Source organism: Ceratosolen solmsi, unplaced genomic scaffold (assembly GCF_000503995.2).
Source record: "Ceratosolen solmsi marchali unplaced genomic scaffold, CerSol_1.0 scaffold7, whole genome shotgun sequence".
Taxonomy (NCBI): Eukaryota; Metazoa; Arthropoda; class Insecta; order Hymenoptera; family Agaonidae; genus Ceratosolen; species Ceratosolen solmsi.
This window is the reverse complement of record NW_011948413.1, coordinates 1,907,372-1,924,627: the sequence shown is the minus strand read 5'-3', so window position 1 is coordinate 1,924,627 and position 17,256 is coordinate 1,907,372. Positions and strand designations below refer to the sequence as shown.

Below are 17,256 nucleotides of genomic sequence, written 5' to 3'. Positions count from 1 at the left end.
CCTAGCTTTTTCTATAACTAACTTTCTAATTATCTTGACAAATGTCGAAAAAGTCTACTGCGTTAAGCCAGATTTATAATTATTACAACAAATTAAATTATAGTTAAAGTCACTCAAAAATCTTTATTTTTAAGTTACTAAATATAATCGCACATAAAGAAGTTCATAAAATATAAAATAGTAAAATTATTATTTATTATATGATTGTATTTAATAATATTTACGATTTAAGAATATTATATAACTCTTTTGTAAATTATTGCCACAAATAAATAAAAAATTTATGTACCATCATATCTAAAATTCTTATGTCATTCATCAGTATTGTACCAGCAGCAATAAATATAACTATAAAGAAATAATGGTTTAAACTAAATGATAATAAGATAACTATTTAATTGTATTTAAAATATAAAAAGCATTGTTGTTGTTATTCATCTTCTGCTTCTTTTACTTTTTCTTATTGTTATTGCTATTATTATTGCTATTATTATTATTTATCCGTTACCGTATCTGTTGAGTTAATAAATTAAATGTGAAGGTTGTCGCACATTATTGTCGATGGATTCTTATTTAACAAAAAAGCTTAGAATTCAAAGAAAATTAAATTTTATATATATCCAGATAATAAATTTTATCAATCTATTCATTTAGAATTTTGTGCGTAAGTTTTAATTTCCTATAATTTATCGATGAGGTTAATTAAATGAATTTATTGAAATAGTAAATATAAAAAGAGTATAATCATTTTTTCGAATAAGAATGTGCAGATCAACAACTGAATAAACCATCTAATTGCACGTATCATCAACTAGCAAATTACTTTTCAACGACATTATCTTAATAGACAGGGGCATTGGTTCTCAACATTTAATACTCCAGAAGAGTCTAGGCAATACCCTTCCACAGCTCTAGCTAATTTTTATAATCTCCAGGCACAAACTCTAGCTTTAAACAATAATGAAACTCACCGTAATCAGGACGAATGACGGCCTGCACGGCCTGCTCGTTTTTCTTGCTTCGTATGACCGGCTCGCCGAGGATCGTGAAGTTCCTGGGTCCCACGCGGTTCACAAACACAAGATACACTTTACCCCTCTTGATATTAGCCCGCACTATACCGGCACTCAGATTGTCGCGTTCTCGCTGCTGCTGCTGCTGTTGCTGTTGCTGCTGGTAGATATTATGACCATTTGAAAGCTCCTTGTTTCCATAGCTATCGTGTCCGCATATCGTCGATTTACCTGGTACAGTTTTATCGCGAAAGTGCAGCCTAACACTGTCGTTCTTCTGTAAAGGCAGGAAGCCCGGTTGGCTCTTGTACACCTCCTTAACTTCGAACGTGACCGCGTAGTTTGAGCCAGGCTTCCGCAGTGAGGACATGCTACGCGCTTTACCCTCAAATACTGTCGGCGCCATATACGCTCGATTACCCACGTCCATGTCTGGGCACCAGTTCCTACCACGGCAGTTGCGGTTTCGACACCTTCGACGCTGCTCCCGTGGTGAATCCGTCCTCGTGCGGTTCCGTGCCCGTTCTCGTTGCTGCTGTTGTTGTTGTTGATACTCAAGGGAGCGACTGGCTCGAGGCCGTTCCATCACAGTCTCGTTCAGGTAGCGGCGACTAACTGGTACGGGTCCTTTCTCTTGTTGGTAAGGGCTTCGTGCGTTTCGCCGGCGATTTGTCCACTTGTCCTCGTACGGCCCCAAACCAAATATCATCGATTTTCCGTAATAATAATCCTCCTCGAGGTAGCTTGTCGGAACCGGGCTACTCGTCCTCTTCCAGTCGGTGTTAGCAGCTGGTGGAGGCGGTGGTGATGGTGACTCGGGTAACGCGAGCACTCCCAAACAGCCGCCCAAGACTCCGGCTACGAGCAGCGAGAGCCACATCGTCCTCGTCTTTCGGGACTCACCCTCTATCGGCACAAGCGATACGCTCGGAGCCCCTCCCACCCCTAAGGGCTTCGAGATCAAACCCTTGCAAAGCTGCTAAGCTATTGTTCGGGATATCGCACGGACTCACGTTTCGCAGACACCGTTCACGAATCGTCGCGGTACGTGCGACGACGATGCTGCTGGTGACGCGCAGCTGATATTGTCTCCCAGGGCCCTGGTCCGGGCCTCATTTTGCGCTGGCCCTTGCGGCCCCTTCAGCGCGGCCCGCCTTCCTGAATCTCTCGGCGGCACCGTGCCGCCGGATTGTCCCTCATGTCCGCGTGGCCCGGCGAGTCAAGTGCCTTTCACTTACTTCGGCTCCTCCAGCCGCGGTTCTTACCAACTATCGTCTCCACTCTGGATTATCAATCAATGCTCCTAAGATCCTTCGATGAAAATGCGATACTCAGTTACAATTGGATCGGTGACTACAAAAGTAACTGAACGGTAGCGCAGCCTCGAAAATTAGGGTCGACCTCTTCAGCGGATGAGGCCGCTGGCTAAAAACGCACGAATACGATCTCGGGCCCAGCTTAGAGCACACGCCCTTCCACTGGTAATCAGCTATCTTCGTCTTCGGCCTCGTGATTTTCTTGCTATGGGTTCGCCCTGATAGCATCGTGTGTACTTTGCCCGGGCTAAGGCTCGTACGATCGCGCTTCTTCAAAAGTCCCTCAAAATTCGAATCTCGAGAGATAGTGATAGTAATAATAACAGAAGTTTGTAGCTTTTTTCGCCCAATGTAGGAATAACTGTCATGTTAAACTCCCACGTGGTGGAGTTTTAAACGTGGTCGTGGTGACGGCATTTTTAAATCGCCCGCGGAGGTGCGCTTCAGTTTAGCTCAAACTACGGGGGGTTAAAATGAATGAGGAAAATGTCTGTAAATGGTCGTGAGGATTGAGCGGACGATTCAGAGACGCGTCGCGTCGCGTCGTGTTATCAGCCTACGAGTGGCAAGGACAATCGTCGACCGGTGATTCTGGGCGGCTAACTAGGAGCCTCCGAGAATCGACGAAAAGCTCAAGCACGCGCGGCGGTTCAAATTAGACTGAGCGAGCGGCTCGCGCTCAGCCGAGACCGGTGAGTGCCACCAGCGCCAAACTGCGGTCGCCACGGGAACTTCTGCGCGCGCACCCACAGCGGCATACGCAACGACAAGCCGCGGCAAAAAGAGAGAAAGAGAGAGTGTGTGTGTGAAAGAAAGAAAGAGATGGGGTGATAGAGAGAGGGGGGAGTGAGAAAGAGAGAGAGAGGGGGATGCTCTTTCGGGAGTACCGTCAACTCGCCGTCGTTGCCTTTCCTCTTCAGTCTTACATTAGTTCATTCTCTTGCTCGTTCTTTCCCGCTTAATTTCTCAGTGCCTCCCCGTAGTTCTATCCCACTCTTTCTCACCCTTTCTTCCTTTCTTTAACTTTTACACCCACTTTCCAACTCTCTCTCTCTCTCTCTCTCTCTCTCTCACACTCTCTCTCTCTCTTTCTCTCTCCTCTTTTTCATACACACATGCGCGCACTAAACCCTTTCCTACGTTCCTCCCTTTCTCTCTTTTCATCAACAAATCAGAGAGATGAAAGTCTAGACATGGAATGAAGAATGGACCAAAGCAGGCGCGGTTTGCCCTTTTTTTCTTTCTTTTTTCTTCCTTCCTTCCTTCCTTCCTTCCCGTGCGGCCTGCGTATTGCCTTGTATGTCTCTTTTCTTGTTCATCATTTTCTTCTTCTCTGTCTTCTTCCTCCTATTCACTTCTCATGTCATCCATATTGTTATATCATCGTTGACGACGATGATAATGGCAGAACACATCCCTCTATTCTTATTTTTATTTCTATTTTACACTGCTAGCTATTTTACCATTATCTCATCTTCTTTCTCTACCACTCTTCCCATTCGTTTTTCTTCTAGTTTCTAGTTTATTATTTTATTTACTATAAAATAAGCGCGTGAGACTTGTGACACTTTGATAAAGAATGCAAGAATGCCAGCCAGAGCGAGAAAGATTGAGAGAAGATGACTAATAGATATAAGGGCAAAAGAGAGAAAGAGTACTTATCTAATCAGGATGCTGCATGTTCACACTTTCATCATCGATTTCAGGTTGTTTTTTATCTGACAAAATGTTTCATGTTTTCATTTTCCACCCGAGAAGGACGAGTAGCCCCATGAAAAGGAGAAATGTGTGGCATGATTTTTCCCTCTGGTAAAATTATTGCTTTTAAATTCTTACTTTCAATTAGCTTAACAGCTCGTGTCAACAAAAAATTAATACTATCGTAGGAAAGTTAAAGAGTATGGATTTTACAAACAAACAATAGGTGTTATTAAATTACTAATTTGATGCGTCCGATTATTTGCTAGTAAATATTTTCGAAATAACGTTGCAAAGATAGCAAATATGTTAAGCGTGTTTTTGTAATGAAATTGTTATTGTACGAAACTTCTTTTTGAAATCCTTGGATACTAATATGAATTATTTTCAAATTAAGTAATTTTCACATTATTTTAAATTAATAAGTAACGATTATTCAGAAATTAAAAATGAATTAAAAATTATTGAAATTAATGTGATATTATAAAAATAATATTCCTTTTGCTAAACGAATTTGTCGAACTAAAATGTTTAATTAAATAATAATTATAAATCTTGTGAATACGTATTATCACAATATTTCATATCAAACTCCTCTTTCAATATTCAGATGATACATTAAAACATAAATTCATCTTTAATCACATTAACTATTCAATAATACAATACATGAAATATTTATGTACTCGTGAATATAACGCCTTTTCCACAAGAAGAAATTATGTCCATTAATACAATTATGTATTTAATAATACAAAATTTTAAAAAGTTCAATTCCTCCGGTAGAGTCTTATATTCTTATAAGCTTTCTTTGCTGTTTTATACATTACAGAATTATTAGTACATATATTTAGTCTGTTTGTTATTTTTTACTAAAAACAAAAATTTTAAATGTGTGTTCTATTTCATGAAATTGACCTTTCATAACGTACTTAAAACATTTTGTTGAAAGAAAGTACGTACTAAAAAAGTAGTGACTTCTGTGAGGATATTTTTAGTTGAGTTTAAGCTCAGCCTAAGCTTCTTTCATGACTAACATGTGCGGAAAATCATAAAACTCAAATACTAGAAAACAACGCGGCATAAACAGAAAATTTTAAAAACTAAACTTCAAATATTAAGTAACCTTGATTTTATGTATAAATTTTTTAAATTTCATCCATAAATTATTAAAATTTAATCTCTATTCTTTGGAAACAATTATTATAATAATTTTCTTAGAAAGATAAAAATTTATATATACATTTAATTAAGATTAAATAATAAATTAATTGAGAAATATTAATGTACTAAATATATAAATACACATAAATTATTAAAACATAATATAAACAATATGTAACAAACATTCAAGTGATAATCCTAAAAATTAAAATCTCAGATTTATAGGAAAGCGAAAAGATGGATTTTCCAATGACGGATAAATGTATACCATTAGTAATCAATTTATTATAAGTAGAACATATTATATTTCAATTTTATTTAATATATCGGCACTTCAAATAATATAATAAATAGAAAATAATATAGTGAATGCTGTATTTTAAATAAATCAAATCATTATTTGTTTATTTTTTAATGTATAATAGACAAGTATGAAAAAGATTATTATGAATTAATTATAAAACATATATATATATAAATGTTTCGATAAACTATAAACTATAATATATCATTAAAATTAATATTGTTTGAAGTTTTATTTTATTATAGATCATTATTGTTTTAAATTTTATTATTTAATGGTCAAGACAATATATATGTTTTAATAAATATTATGTATACAGTTTATATATATATATATAGGTATAAATATAAATAATTATGGAATATAAAATTTTAAGTATGCCATTTATATTTGGATGGAAATGATAACGTGTATTCACGTACAAGTATATAATGTTATTCTTGAAATTAGAGAAAATATCTGAAAAATGTAGGAATTGATATTTTAGATAAAATAACAATTGTACTATTTTATATATTTTTAAAGCACAATATCGTTAATACATAAACATATTTTATTAAAACAGATATTTTATTTATGCTTTAAAAATGAATATAAAATTTATAATTGATTCAGGAGCATCAGTGTAAGCCTGCACACAATTTAAATATTCAAATTGTTATCGCAGAATTGTAAAATAATTACGAAACATTTTACAATATAGTTCATTGGTATTTCTAAATTAATTCTTTGATCTAAGTTTTTTAGTCTAATAGTTTCGATAAATAACTAGTTTTACCTTAGTTCACTTTATAAATCTAAAATGGAAAATTTGTTTTAAAGTTTACATAGGGAAAGGACATACGCAAACTCAGGGTGAGAACGAGAGAAACAATCGACTCGTCGTCAATTAAGATGCAAGGGTCGGGAGCAAAGAGGGAGAACGCACACAAACTTTAGTATGCATTAACAGAAAAACATACGCATGGAACATCACGCGCGCACGTACATATATATATATATCTACATAGTACCATCAATGGACGACGAACTTCCAGAGATAGAGAGAGAGGAGAGATATGAGTACTTTATATAAATTATGAAACGATTTCAGAGCTCATTTGAAAAGAAGTCCGATTTGTTGGAAAGGTAAAGTGACCAACATCCTCTTGTTCACACCCGGCGTAGGATGGACGTGCGTTTCTCACCCGCTATGGCCTCCCGTTGTGGAGATTTGAAAACGGTGCGGTAAAAGAGACAGTTTAGGCCCATTAGAAGGGTATTTATGGATTGCCCAGCAGGCGTGCGCACTACATCGCATATATATACAGATGCGAACTGGGAGCCGGTAAACATAGGAGAAGAATGAAAATGAGAGAAAGAGACAGAGAAAGGTAGATTTTGTTTTTCCACTGTGCTTTTTTTTAATCATATGTACTGAATTCTATGAGGTGCTAATAGAAAATTTTACTATTTTGCTTGCCCGTATACAAAGCAAGCAAGGTAATTTCTCTGTTTCTTCCTTTTATAACACCTTTAATTTTCAGCCGAAGATCGCAAAATCTTAGATATATACTGATATATTTTTTATATTATTTCCACTAATTTATTAAGTCACATACACAATTTATTTCCATGTTGTAAAGAGTGAAGGTGCATTAGGCAACAAAACAAATTAAATAATTGCTGCGTACATAATAAACATGTGTGCATAAGTTTAATGACCAAATTTTTATGATATTAAGGGCACTAAGGTTTTAATATTTATGATTTTCTAATTTATTTTTTAATATATTTGCTTATATACAAATGCAAATATTTTATGCAATTAATATTCTATGGTTAAGTATGTATCGGCTATAAGTATTTTAAAGTGTTATATGAATATATACCATACAAAGCTATAAAAATGTTTAATTGATATCATGTACATTATTAGTGAATATGAAATACTTTTTATTCATAATATTGAAACCATTAATTTTTTTATAAGCCATATGAATAAATAAAATAAGATACTTTTGCAATGTAGTTTAATGCTTAATTCTTCCCTGTCATTGTTAAATGCCGAAACAAGGAATTGAGTATTAATAATTGACAGCGTTTTGAATTACACAGAATGTAGATTTCGATATTTTCAAAAATACATATTTATTGTAATTTAATTATTTATTAATGTAATAAAAAAAATTGTAAATCTGAAAACTAACACATTATATTTATATTATTCATTTAATTTGTCGTACATTATTTGGATATAATATATTTGGATATGTCTGAATTTATGTATATATATATATATATGGATTTTTTATTGTATCATTGAAAGTTTCTGAACCTAGGTTTCAATGAAATTTAAAAAAAATAAATGTGAAGTAATAAATAAACTCATTTATGAGGTACTACAATTTGGCGATTGCGCATTAACATTGTGTACACTCTTAGAAGCATTGGCAAAATGTATTCTTAGAAGCTGAAATTGAAAGAGATTATTTTGTATCTCAAATTACTCTGCATGAAGAGAAGAGACAGAGAAAGAGGATAAGATAACGAGAGAGGAAGGGAGTAACGACAACGGTATGGCAAAGATGCAAGGAATGGAGTAGGAATGACGTTCAGTCGGCGCTCGACTGTAAAACCCTACCTTTACTCTCTCTCTCTCTCTCTTTCTCTCTCTTTCTCTCTCTCCCTCTTTCTCTCTCTCTCTCACTCTCTCTCTCTCTCTGTATTCCGCGTTCCCTTTCAGTTTTATCTGACCCTCTGTCTTTTTCTTGCACACTGTCGTTTATTCATGGATATTGGCACGCGACTTACATTATGTATGTTAACCTAGACTCTCTTATATTTACGAAATTGCAACCACCGACGCCACTATCGAACGCGTATGACCGTGTTATATATGGAGGATACGTCGATTAAATTTTATGAGGCAATGCACCGATCAATGACGAGTATATTAATAATTGAGACTCCGACGGATGTCAAATTACTTTAGGTATGGTTTTAAATTGGATGACGCTTATAAGAAATGATATCGTTTTGGGTAAAAGTGTTGAGCAGCGCAGAAAGTTCATTTATTTCGTTCATAAATTCTTATAGATGAATTTTAAATAATTACTTACACAAATATATTATGGCAAAATGTCTTAAATCAAATTTTATTTATCTAAATGACTTACGGCCAATTATTCAAATCTATCTTTTTTTTTTACTTTATTGACCACTTTTATAACTATATAGTAACTTTAACATATACACAATCAAAAAAGTTTTTTTATATAGTGAAATATATATTATACGATCATCAAAAGTATTAATTACATTATTTTTAACAAAAAATCATTTAATTTAATACTTTATTTATAGAATCTATATTTGTATGTAAAATTAATACTTCACTAAAATAAGTGTAATTGTATATTTATAGCTTTTTGCATTTACTCAATTGAGACTTCTATTCTCATAACAGCAGTGCTTAAATTTATAGTTACAATTAATAAATAATAAAATGTGTTTGAATTGGATAATGAAAAAGTGCACAAATTATTTATCTGCAAACTTAGGGAAGCGTATTTTAAAAAATCAAAATTTACAGTTTCAAATATTAACTAAAATATAAGACAGTAAACAATGTATGCGCATATATAAATGCGTAAATTTTTTGTTTCGATAATAAATAAAATATGAACTAATTATTTGTCTACAAGTTTCTTATTACAACGAAGAAATTTTATTCTTCATTATTTATAGAATGATATTCACAGAATACGGATAGTGTGAGAGGGGGGGGGGGCGAGAGAGAATATAAAAGAAAGACAGATCACATCGATGTAAGTTATGAAGTAATTTATCTAAGGGCATGTTCTGTTTTCCATTTTAATTAATTTTTATTAATGCCCATATATACGAGATGTGAAAACGCAGAATCGAGGAACTCATTTGAAGTTTGTAATGCCATTGCGACCAAAAGCGCAAAGTAGCGAAAAGCTATTCCGTGGTCGTTCACGTATTATGAATGAAAAAGTGTTACACATATATCAAAGGTTGATCAGACCGGAAAAAATGCATAAACGTTATCTTACATCTTTTGAAATTGGATCACATATGCGGGATAATGATCGAATAAATATAAAATCGTGTAAGTATGGACATTCTTAACTCCCTATTAATTTTGTAAAATAAATCACAAATTCATTTGAACATGCTATTTATCATTTTGCATTGATAATATATAGTAAGCACATTTACAAAAGGATAAATGCTTCACTCGAAAGAAGCGCAGCTTAAGCAACAATAATATTCTAAAAATATATCGATACATCGATTATAAAACATCAACTTTCTTAACAAAGACACATTACCATGCATAGCCTATTAATTAAAACTAACAAAAACGAGCTACAGTACAGCAAGAATTAATTCATAAATGTAAAGTGATTAATCGTCAATCTCTCGATGTAAAAGCTGTAGAAGTAAAAATTTTTATCTGTAAATATGTTATTTATGTTGTATATGCTTTAATGAGTGCTCATTGCAATATCTTTTCTATGAAAAAGTAAAAATGCGTTTAATAGAAGGAGTGGCTACAAGCTCGGTTTTTATTATGGTATAGCCAAGCATTTTCAGCGTGTTACATGCAAAAATTCTAGATATACTAACTGAAAAGCACTATCTCTACATTTATATGCAAATAATAAACAATAAATAAGACGAATTTAGAGTGAGAAGTGGTCGTACATCAATAAAAATTAGTGGAACCCTTCTATTTAGCCTTACATAAAATTCTTCTTGGGGTAATCTCCCGTAATGTAAAAAAAGAACCAAATCTCTGCTTCTTTTCGACGTTACTCCCATTCCCCTACTCGACAATACACGGACTTTATTGGGGCTAAAGAAATCACAATATAATTTCTCCCCTCTTGCGTACCAGATCACCAGCCCTGACAAATTCTACGTGCGCGGGAGGCTGCGAGGACGCCTGTAAAGGCAACAAACCTTGTGCTTTCTTCTTTGCTTGCCCTTTAATAACGTACCTTCCATGCTGGCTTATTTTTCAACTTCCGGTCAAACGGGTCTTCTCTCGCGCTCATCTCTCCCCGGCCGCTGATCCTAACAGGGATGCTATTGTGCGCACGAAGCACCTGGCACGCGCCGACTCCTGAGACGTCTTTATGTACTGCCGCCGCGCGCCCACTCCCTCCTATCCGACGTCTCCTTCTTTTTCACGCTCCCTTTCTTCCTCTCTCTTACTGACTAACTACAGTTGCACACGGGAAAATGCTGTCTCCCCTCCTTCACTTCAATCTCTCTCTCTCTCTCTCTCTCTCTCTCTCTCTCTCTCTCTCTCTCTCTCTCTCTCTCCCTCTCTCAATCCCTCTCACACATTTTCGCGCACGCATACGCAGGCACACACACCCGTGAACACACTTGCACGGAGCTGTGTGCAGACTTACACTCGCGCGCCTACTCGCTCTACACACAGTATATGAGGCTGAGCGCACAATCATATCCTTGGCTTTTATGGGCCTACTGCACTGCCACCATTGCTGTGTTACGGTCGTTTATCTTTTTCAATTATGTCACTGACTAACTACAGTTGCACACGGGAAAATGCTGTCTCCCCTCCTTCACTTCAATCTCTCTCTCTCTCTCTCTCTCTCTCTCTCTCTCTCTCTCTCCCCCTCTCCCTTTCACCCTCTGTACCACGTTCCGTCGCTCGCTTTCCTTCTACCTTTGTCTTCTTTTCTCTTCCTCTAGCTGCCTCTTTCTACGTATTTCTTTAGACCGTCGAGGTTGAATACAATAAAATTTATTGGTTTCTTAATGCTATAATGTACCTAAAACTTTACGAGCGGTTTTACAAGATTAGAAATTTAGATGCTACCAGCATTTAATGCATATTTTAATATAATAGTCGATGATTACTGGATAATTAATGTTATGGATCAACTATTTGATAATCTTTGGCGATATAAATATGAATTTATTTAGTGACATTTTTGTAAATAATGATTAACCCAGAATTTCAATATTAATATTCTTTTGTTTGTTTTTTATTTAAACTTATACCGTAACATGAATTCCAATACTGGTGTTAAAATTTCCAAATCGATCATTTCAGTAACCACGTAAAAATATAATTTCATGTTGTGGCTATGTTCAAGTAATTGGTAAATTCATTTAAAACATAAAAAAATATTATTATTTTTAAAGGACTAAGTACTTTTTCATACTTTAAATACACAAGATATTCGAATATATTCAATAATATAAATTTCATTCGAAAATTTCTGGAAAAAAAAAGTAGGACAAAATTAATTCTAAAAATATAATGAATGTAATATATACTTCTTACAACTGTTAATATTTCAAATTCAAATATTTTATAATGAAGGCATTATTAATATAAACAGTATATCTGATAAATTCACATATATTTAGAGAAATATGATTTTCATCATATAATGTCAATAAAATTAACAATACTATCCCAAAAATATTTTGCAGAATTTGAAGTGAGTAATATTAATTGTTTGATAATATTGTTCGGTATAATATTAATGAAATAATTGATAAAGATTTATTAACCGTATTTGGATCACATCAAATTTTCGTTATTTATTTAAAATATAATCCAATTTATACTGAAATGAAATTGTTGTTAAATTTGAGAAAAATCTTGAATAAAATTTATAAAACTACTCAAAAACTGTAACTGAGTACATTAATGTACATTTAATATACATTTCTATATATTAATGTAATTATACAAATTACGACATTATACAATTACTATTCTTATATATTTTATTAGACTTACTTAGAATTATACAAATTCTTCATATTAATGTAATTATACAAATTACAGTATATATTAAGGAAAACATTAAAGTTTATATAATTTTTTAACGTTTCAAAGAAACATAAACTGTTTATTATTTATTATTATTCAATTTATGATCTATACATTAAATGCCTTAATAATTTAAAACAATAACATTATTCTTTTTTTATTTATTAAAATATTTTTAAAAGTTTATATGGTATATTAATTATAAGTTAACATATCATTAATAATTATTATTATGTTATATTAATAAACATATTGACCTATATTCTTAATATTTTCTAATATTTCGGAATTATAAACTTAATGAAATAAAATTGATGTTGTCAACATATAATTAATTTAATATTCATATAAGTTATTAGAAATACCTTTATATATTTACAGTATGGTATTAAAAAGTGTATAAACTAATCTTATGATACTCAAATGCTGAAAATTTTATGGATTTTTCAAAGGCATCTTAATATATAGGTATATTAATAATTCCACTCTTGATTTTTATACGCATAGTATAAATCATTCTTTTAATAAATTTATATTATCAAGTCAGTATTCTAAAATTCACGTATATTCTAAAGTCAATGCAGAAATATAATTTAGTTTATAATCTTTTGATAGTTAATGCAATATAATTAAAATAATAACTTATTAATCAGTTTAGCTATTTTTCTGAATAATTAAGGAAATTCATTAAATCTGTTGTACCATAAATTTTTCTTTGCATACAATACAGGGGAATCGCGCATTGAAGGAAAAATCAAGCGCCATTAACTGCCAGCGAATTTACCAACCGATGCTCTTTTTGTTCTCAATGCATTACCTACTAAAAACGAAAGCGGCACGAAGTAAAGCATTCGGGACTCTCCTCTCAGAATCGGCTCTCTTCCGCGTTTAATAAATAAAGAAGCCATTCATAACAAAGTAACTCTCGCGCATACAGAAGAGCATCGGGCCAAAATTATGAAGTCCATAACGAACGCGCGACTCCTTCCACTCTCAATACAGATGCAGCAAATATATCTCTCACCCATAGCTTTCTCGCAGTTTTATGAAAAATGCTTGGCTCTCTCTATCTCTCCCTCTCACTGGATGGCTCATTACAAGCTCACTCGTGCTGCTCGTTTTCACTTTACAGCCGGGCGTCCCTGCGCTCGATGTGTGGGGCACTAAAGGGACGGAGCCAAGCGCGAATCCCGTGGGAACTAAGAGGAGGCAAAATCGCGAGCATCGTGCCGAAAGAAATGACGCGGCTTCAAGGGTTTTGCCGTTTTTTCGCGGGACAGCTGAAGCTGCCCGGTCTCGGCGCGTGATTTGTCACGTAGTGGGTGGTAGACGATTACACTGCATTTGCAATTTCATGCGTGGCCTCTCACCCTCTCTCCTACTCTAAATCTCTCTACTTCTTTTGCTCTGACTCTTGTTCAGTTTCACAGTGTCAGAATTACTGTGCTTTAGTTCAATTTGTCTGATATCCTGAATATCTTTATTACATTATAAACATTACTGTTTACCCTCAAGATGCAATTATATTTCCTGAAACGTATTAATTACCTTGATTTGTTTCTATATTTTAATTAGAATTAAATTAAAGCAACTATGAAATTTTTAAATATATGTATCATGAACTACTTAAAGAAAATTATTGAAATTCAACGTCTTATAAATTTAAGTAAAAAAAAAACAAACAAACACTGGAAGTATTCTTATAAATACCTGAAAAAAAAATATATATTGTTAATTTCTTACTCGAGCATTGATAAATAATTATGAAAAGTAGCTTGAACGTCAATCTCTGAAAATAATGCATTGAATTATAATTTAACGAAAAATTTTGTTAAAATAAATACAACATAAAGTAAAAAAGTTTTAATTTGTATTCTTAATGAATATTGATAATGATAGTTAAATTGAATATGCTTTTTAAATTATGTTATGATCCATGCTCATATAAATATTTAAATGTACAGTAAATCGTAATTTATCAAATTTTCAAAATAAAATTATTATCACAATATGAGAAGCACAAAATTATAAGTAATGATATTATTATTTTTATGTTAAATACATGTTAAAAAAAGTAATACTTGTGTCGAAAGTCTTTTATATTTTAAAACCATTTAAGCTAATCTAAAAGGTTTTGTAAATTAGCAAATTGTTCTCTTCAGAAATCAATTCAGAGTTTTATCTTTTATTCAAGAACATTGTTTGAAATTAATTTGTTTATCGAAATATAAAGTTACTTTTTATATCCTCGTTCTCTATAACGCTGTGGTTGAGCATATGACAAACGCCTGATGCGTCTTCTCGTTTTCTATCAGTCTCACTGAAAATCTCGAATATCGTGTCTCCAGGCACTCAAATTATTCCAACTGTCGATTCAAGATTCTGTCTGAATTTATACTGCACATATTGCACCTTCTGTCATCCACTCTTACACGAGTGCAAGAACTCTCTATGAGATCAATCTGTGTATGCGCGCTAGCGCCCGTACATCCGAGTTACAGTCGCTGACTCTTACTTCAGATACCCAGCATAGTATATTCTCTAACTGTATGAACTGCCTTAATGTATTTGAGTAACTGTGTGGACCGCTGTGCTTAAGTATGAGTACACCTGAAGTATTATACGCCAATGAAGGAGGTCGAGTGCCATTAATGTTACCAAGGTGATTTATCACCGCTGGCTTCATACTTCGTGTAGAAGAGTATGGCATATACGTCCAGGTACTGATGTGGTGCTCCTGAATGCATGAACGTGTGTATGGAGGATAAATACTTTATGCGGATATTTGCTTTACATTGATGATAATTATGCCCCGCGCGAGCGCCGGTAAACCCGTTTTGACAAATTTATCTCAGGATGTGCGTGCGCATATGTGAGAAATGTAGATCTCCGTTCAATTCGCGCATGCATACACCAATATATGTCTATATATTCAGATTCAAAATTATTCAATAGCAGCTTCAAGCTACGAAAGATGATTTATTATTTAGTCAATCATTTTTAAGTACTTTCTTTTATTTTACAGGTAACTTGATGCATTTTAATTACCAACAAAAACATTATCAACTTTCCGAGTTTGTTCCAAATAAATGCTTTATAAATATGTTAATATGCTTAAAAAAAATAAGTGAGCACTATTATCTTAATGAGAAACATGAAATGATATTTTAAAGATTAGAAAATTTTATTGGATAGTTCGTTTATTCATTTTTTTATTTCAATTTTTAAAAACTATTAATCATAAAAAAAAAATTAAAAATACAAACCTACAACCTAGAATTACCAATATGGTCGCAAAATATGAATGGCTATTTTCATTGTCCGTCAACAACAACCAATAATAATACACGGAATATACCGTAATCTGCAACTAAGGTCTTTAAACGGTAATGTAATGTATATTAACGTATATCCAAAAGAAAAAATTATTAACAGATCACCATGAGGAACAAAAATTATCTGTTACTTGGCGTATTCGATTGTAGTCGTCAATAAATTTTTATACACTGTAGTCGCGTTGCATTAAAAAATCCTTACTCAAACTATTTTTTTTCATTAAAATTAATATTAATATTAAAACACTGCTTTTCCGTCACCTATGTATTCCAGATTTTATTTATTGATAAAAAATTTGTTTATCTTATAATAATTGAATCACTATTGTATAATGATTCAAACTAATAATTAAATCCTTTAATATATCGTGACTTAGTTTACTATTTTTCAACTTATATTAAATTATCATTTCAAAAATAGAATTAAGATTTTCTATAAATATAATTTGCTATTATTGTGTGGCGTAACAATTATAATATGAAAAGTAGTTATATATTTCTAGTAATAAATTATAACTAACATTTATATTTTTTTTATTATCCAACAATAAATTTAAGTATAGAATACTATAAAAACTAACAAAATACATTAACTAACATCTTTTAAAAGAAGGGCTTAAGTTACAACTTACATTACTTGCTAAACTTCATCAGTTTTTTGAATAATATAAAGAAAGAAAACATTTTTTATGAGCTAAACGTGTTTGTATGCATATGCATATTGTCGAAACATAGGACTGGTCTTATAAGTTTGGCAAAGGAATATAATATTACTACACTATCACTTCAATAAAATCGCTTAGAAGTAGATAAACGAAGAAAGTTAATTGGATAAGCATAAGTTAATAGTAAAGTAATAAGTGGACAAAATTTAAATATTATGCCTTCAGTTATAGTTAAAATTATTGTATCAATAGACTAGATAGATCAATAAAATAATAGACTAGTAACTAACAATATTATTGACAATTTTTTATTGTGGTAAATATGATGATAGATATGTGTCCTAAGTAATTTGATTAAAATGGTAAGAAACTTTAAACAATGGTTATAAAATTTATTATCTATGAAATCCATTCTTATTTTACTCCAGAAATTTTGTTATAAAAATAGTATCTCATTTTAAAAATATTGTTTTATTTTTTAATAGCATTTTATATTTTTATAAAGTTTGAATATATGTTTGCATTAATATTATTTTTGACAAATATTTTATATGGTTATCTTTTTTGGATTATTACATATATTCATTTAATAAAAAATGAAATTATTATAAATTTAATTTATTATAAAATGTCTAGAAAATTTAAACATTCAGCGAATAAATACTTAATATGGTACTTCTTATGAGTTATTTGAGTGTCATATGAAGTATTGTGTACCAAATCCAACATTTAGTTTATCTATTTATTAGAATTAAAATTTTATTATTATGTTTAGACAAAGAACATATAGAATTAATTGTTTAAATGATATATACAAAAGAATATATGCGTAAACATTTATTCCATTGACATAAATATTGTCGAACTATTTGTTCTAGAATCTAATTAAATTTGTTCTCACTTATTAAATTCAATAGTTCCTACTCTTC

At 32.2% G+C, this 17,256-nt stretch overlaps 1 protein-coding gene across 3 annotated transcripts in view; it reads right to left on the bottom strand.

The window, feature by feature from the left end:
- The window catches only part of vn (membrane-bound neuregulin protein vein), a 287,263-nt gene extending 284,957 nt beyond the window's left edge, over positions 1–2,306 (bottom strand). For all 3 annotated transcript variants that reach the window (XM_011505896.1, XM_011505895.1, XM_011505894.1), the window contains exon 1: positions 972–2,306. In XM_011505896.1, the coding sequence (XP_011504198.1) occupies positions 972–1,893 (922 nt within the window). In that variant the 5' untranslated portion in view covers positions 1,894–2,306. The remainder of the gene's footprint in view (positions 1–971) is intronic.
- Positions 2,307–17,256: the final 14,950 nt, after the last annotated feature.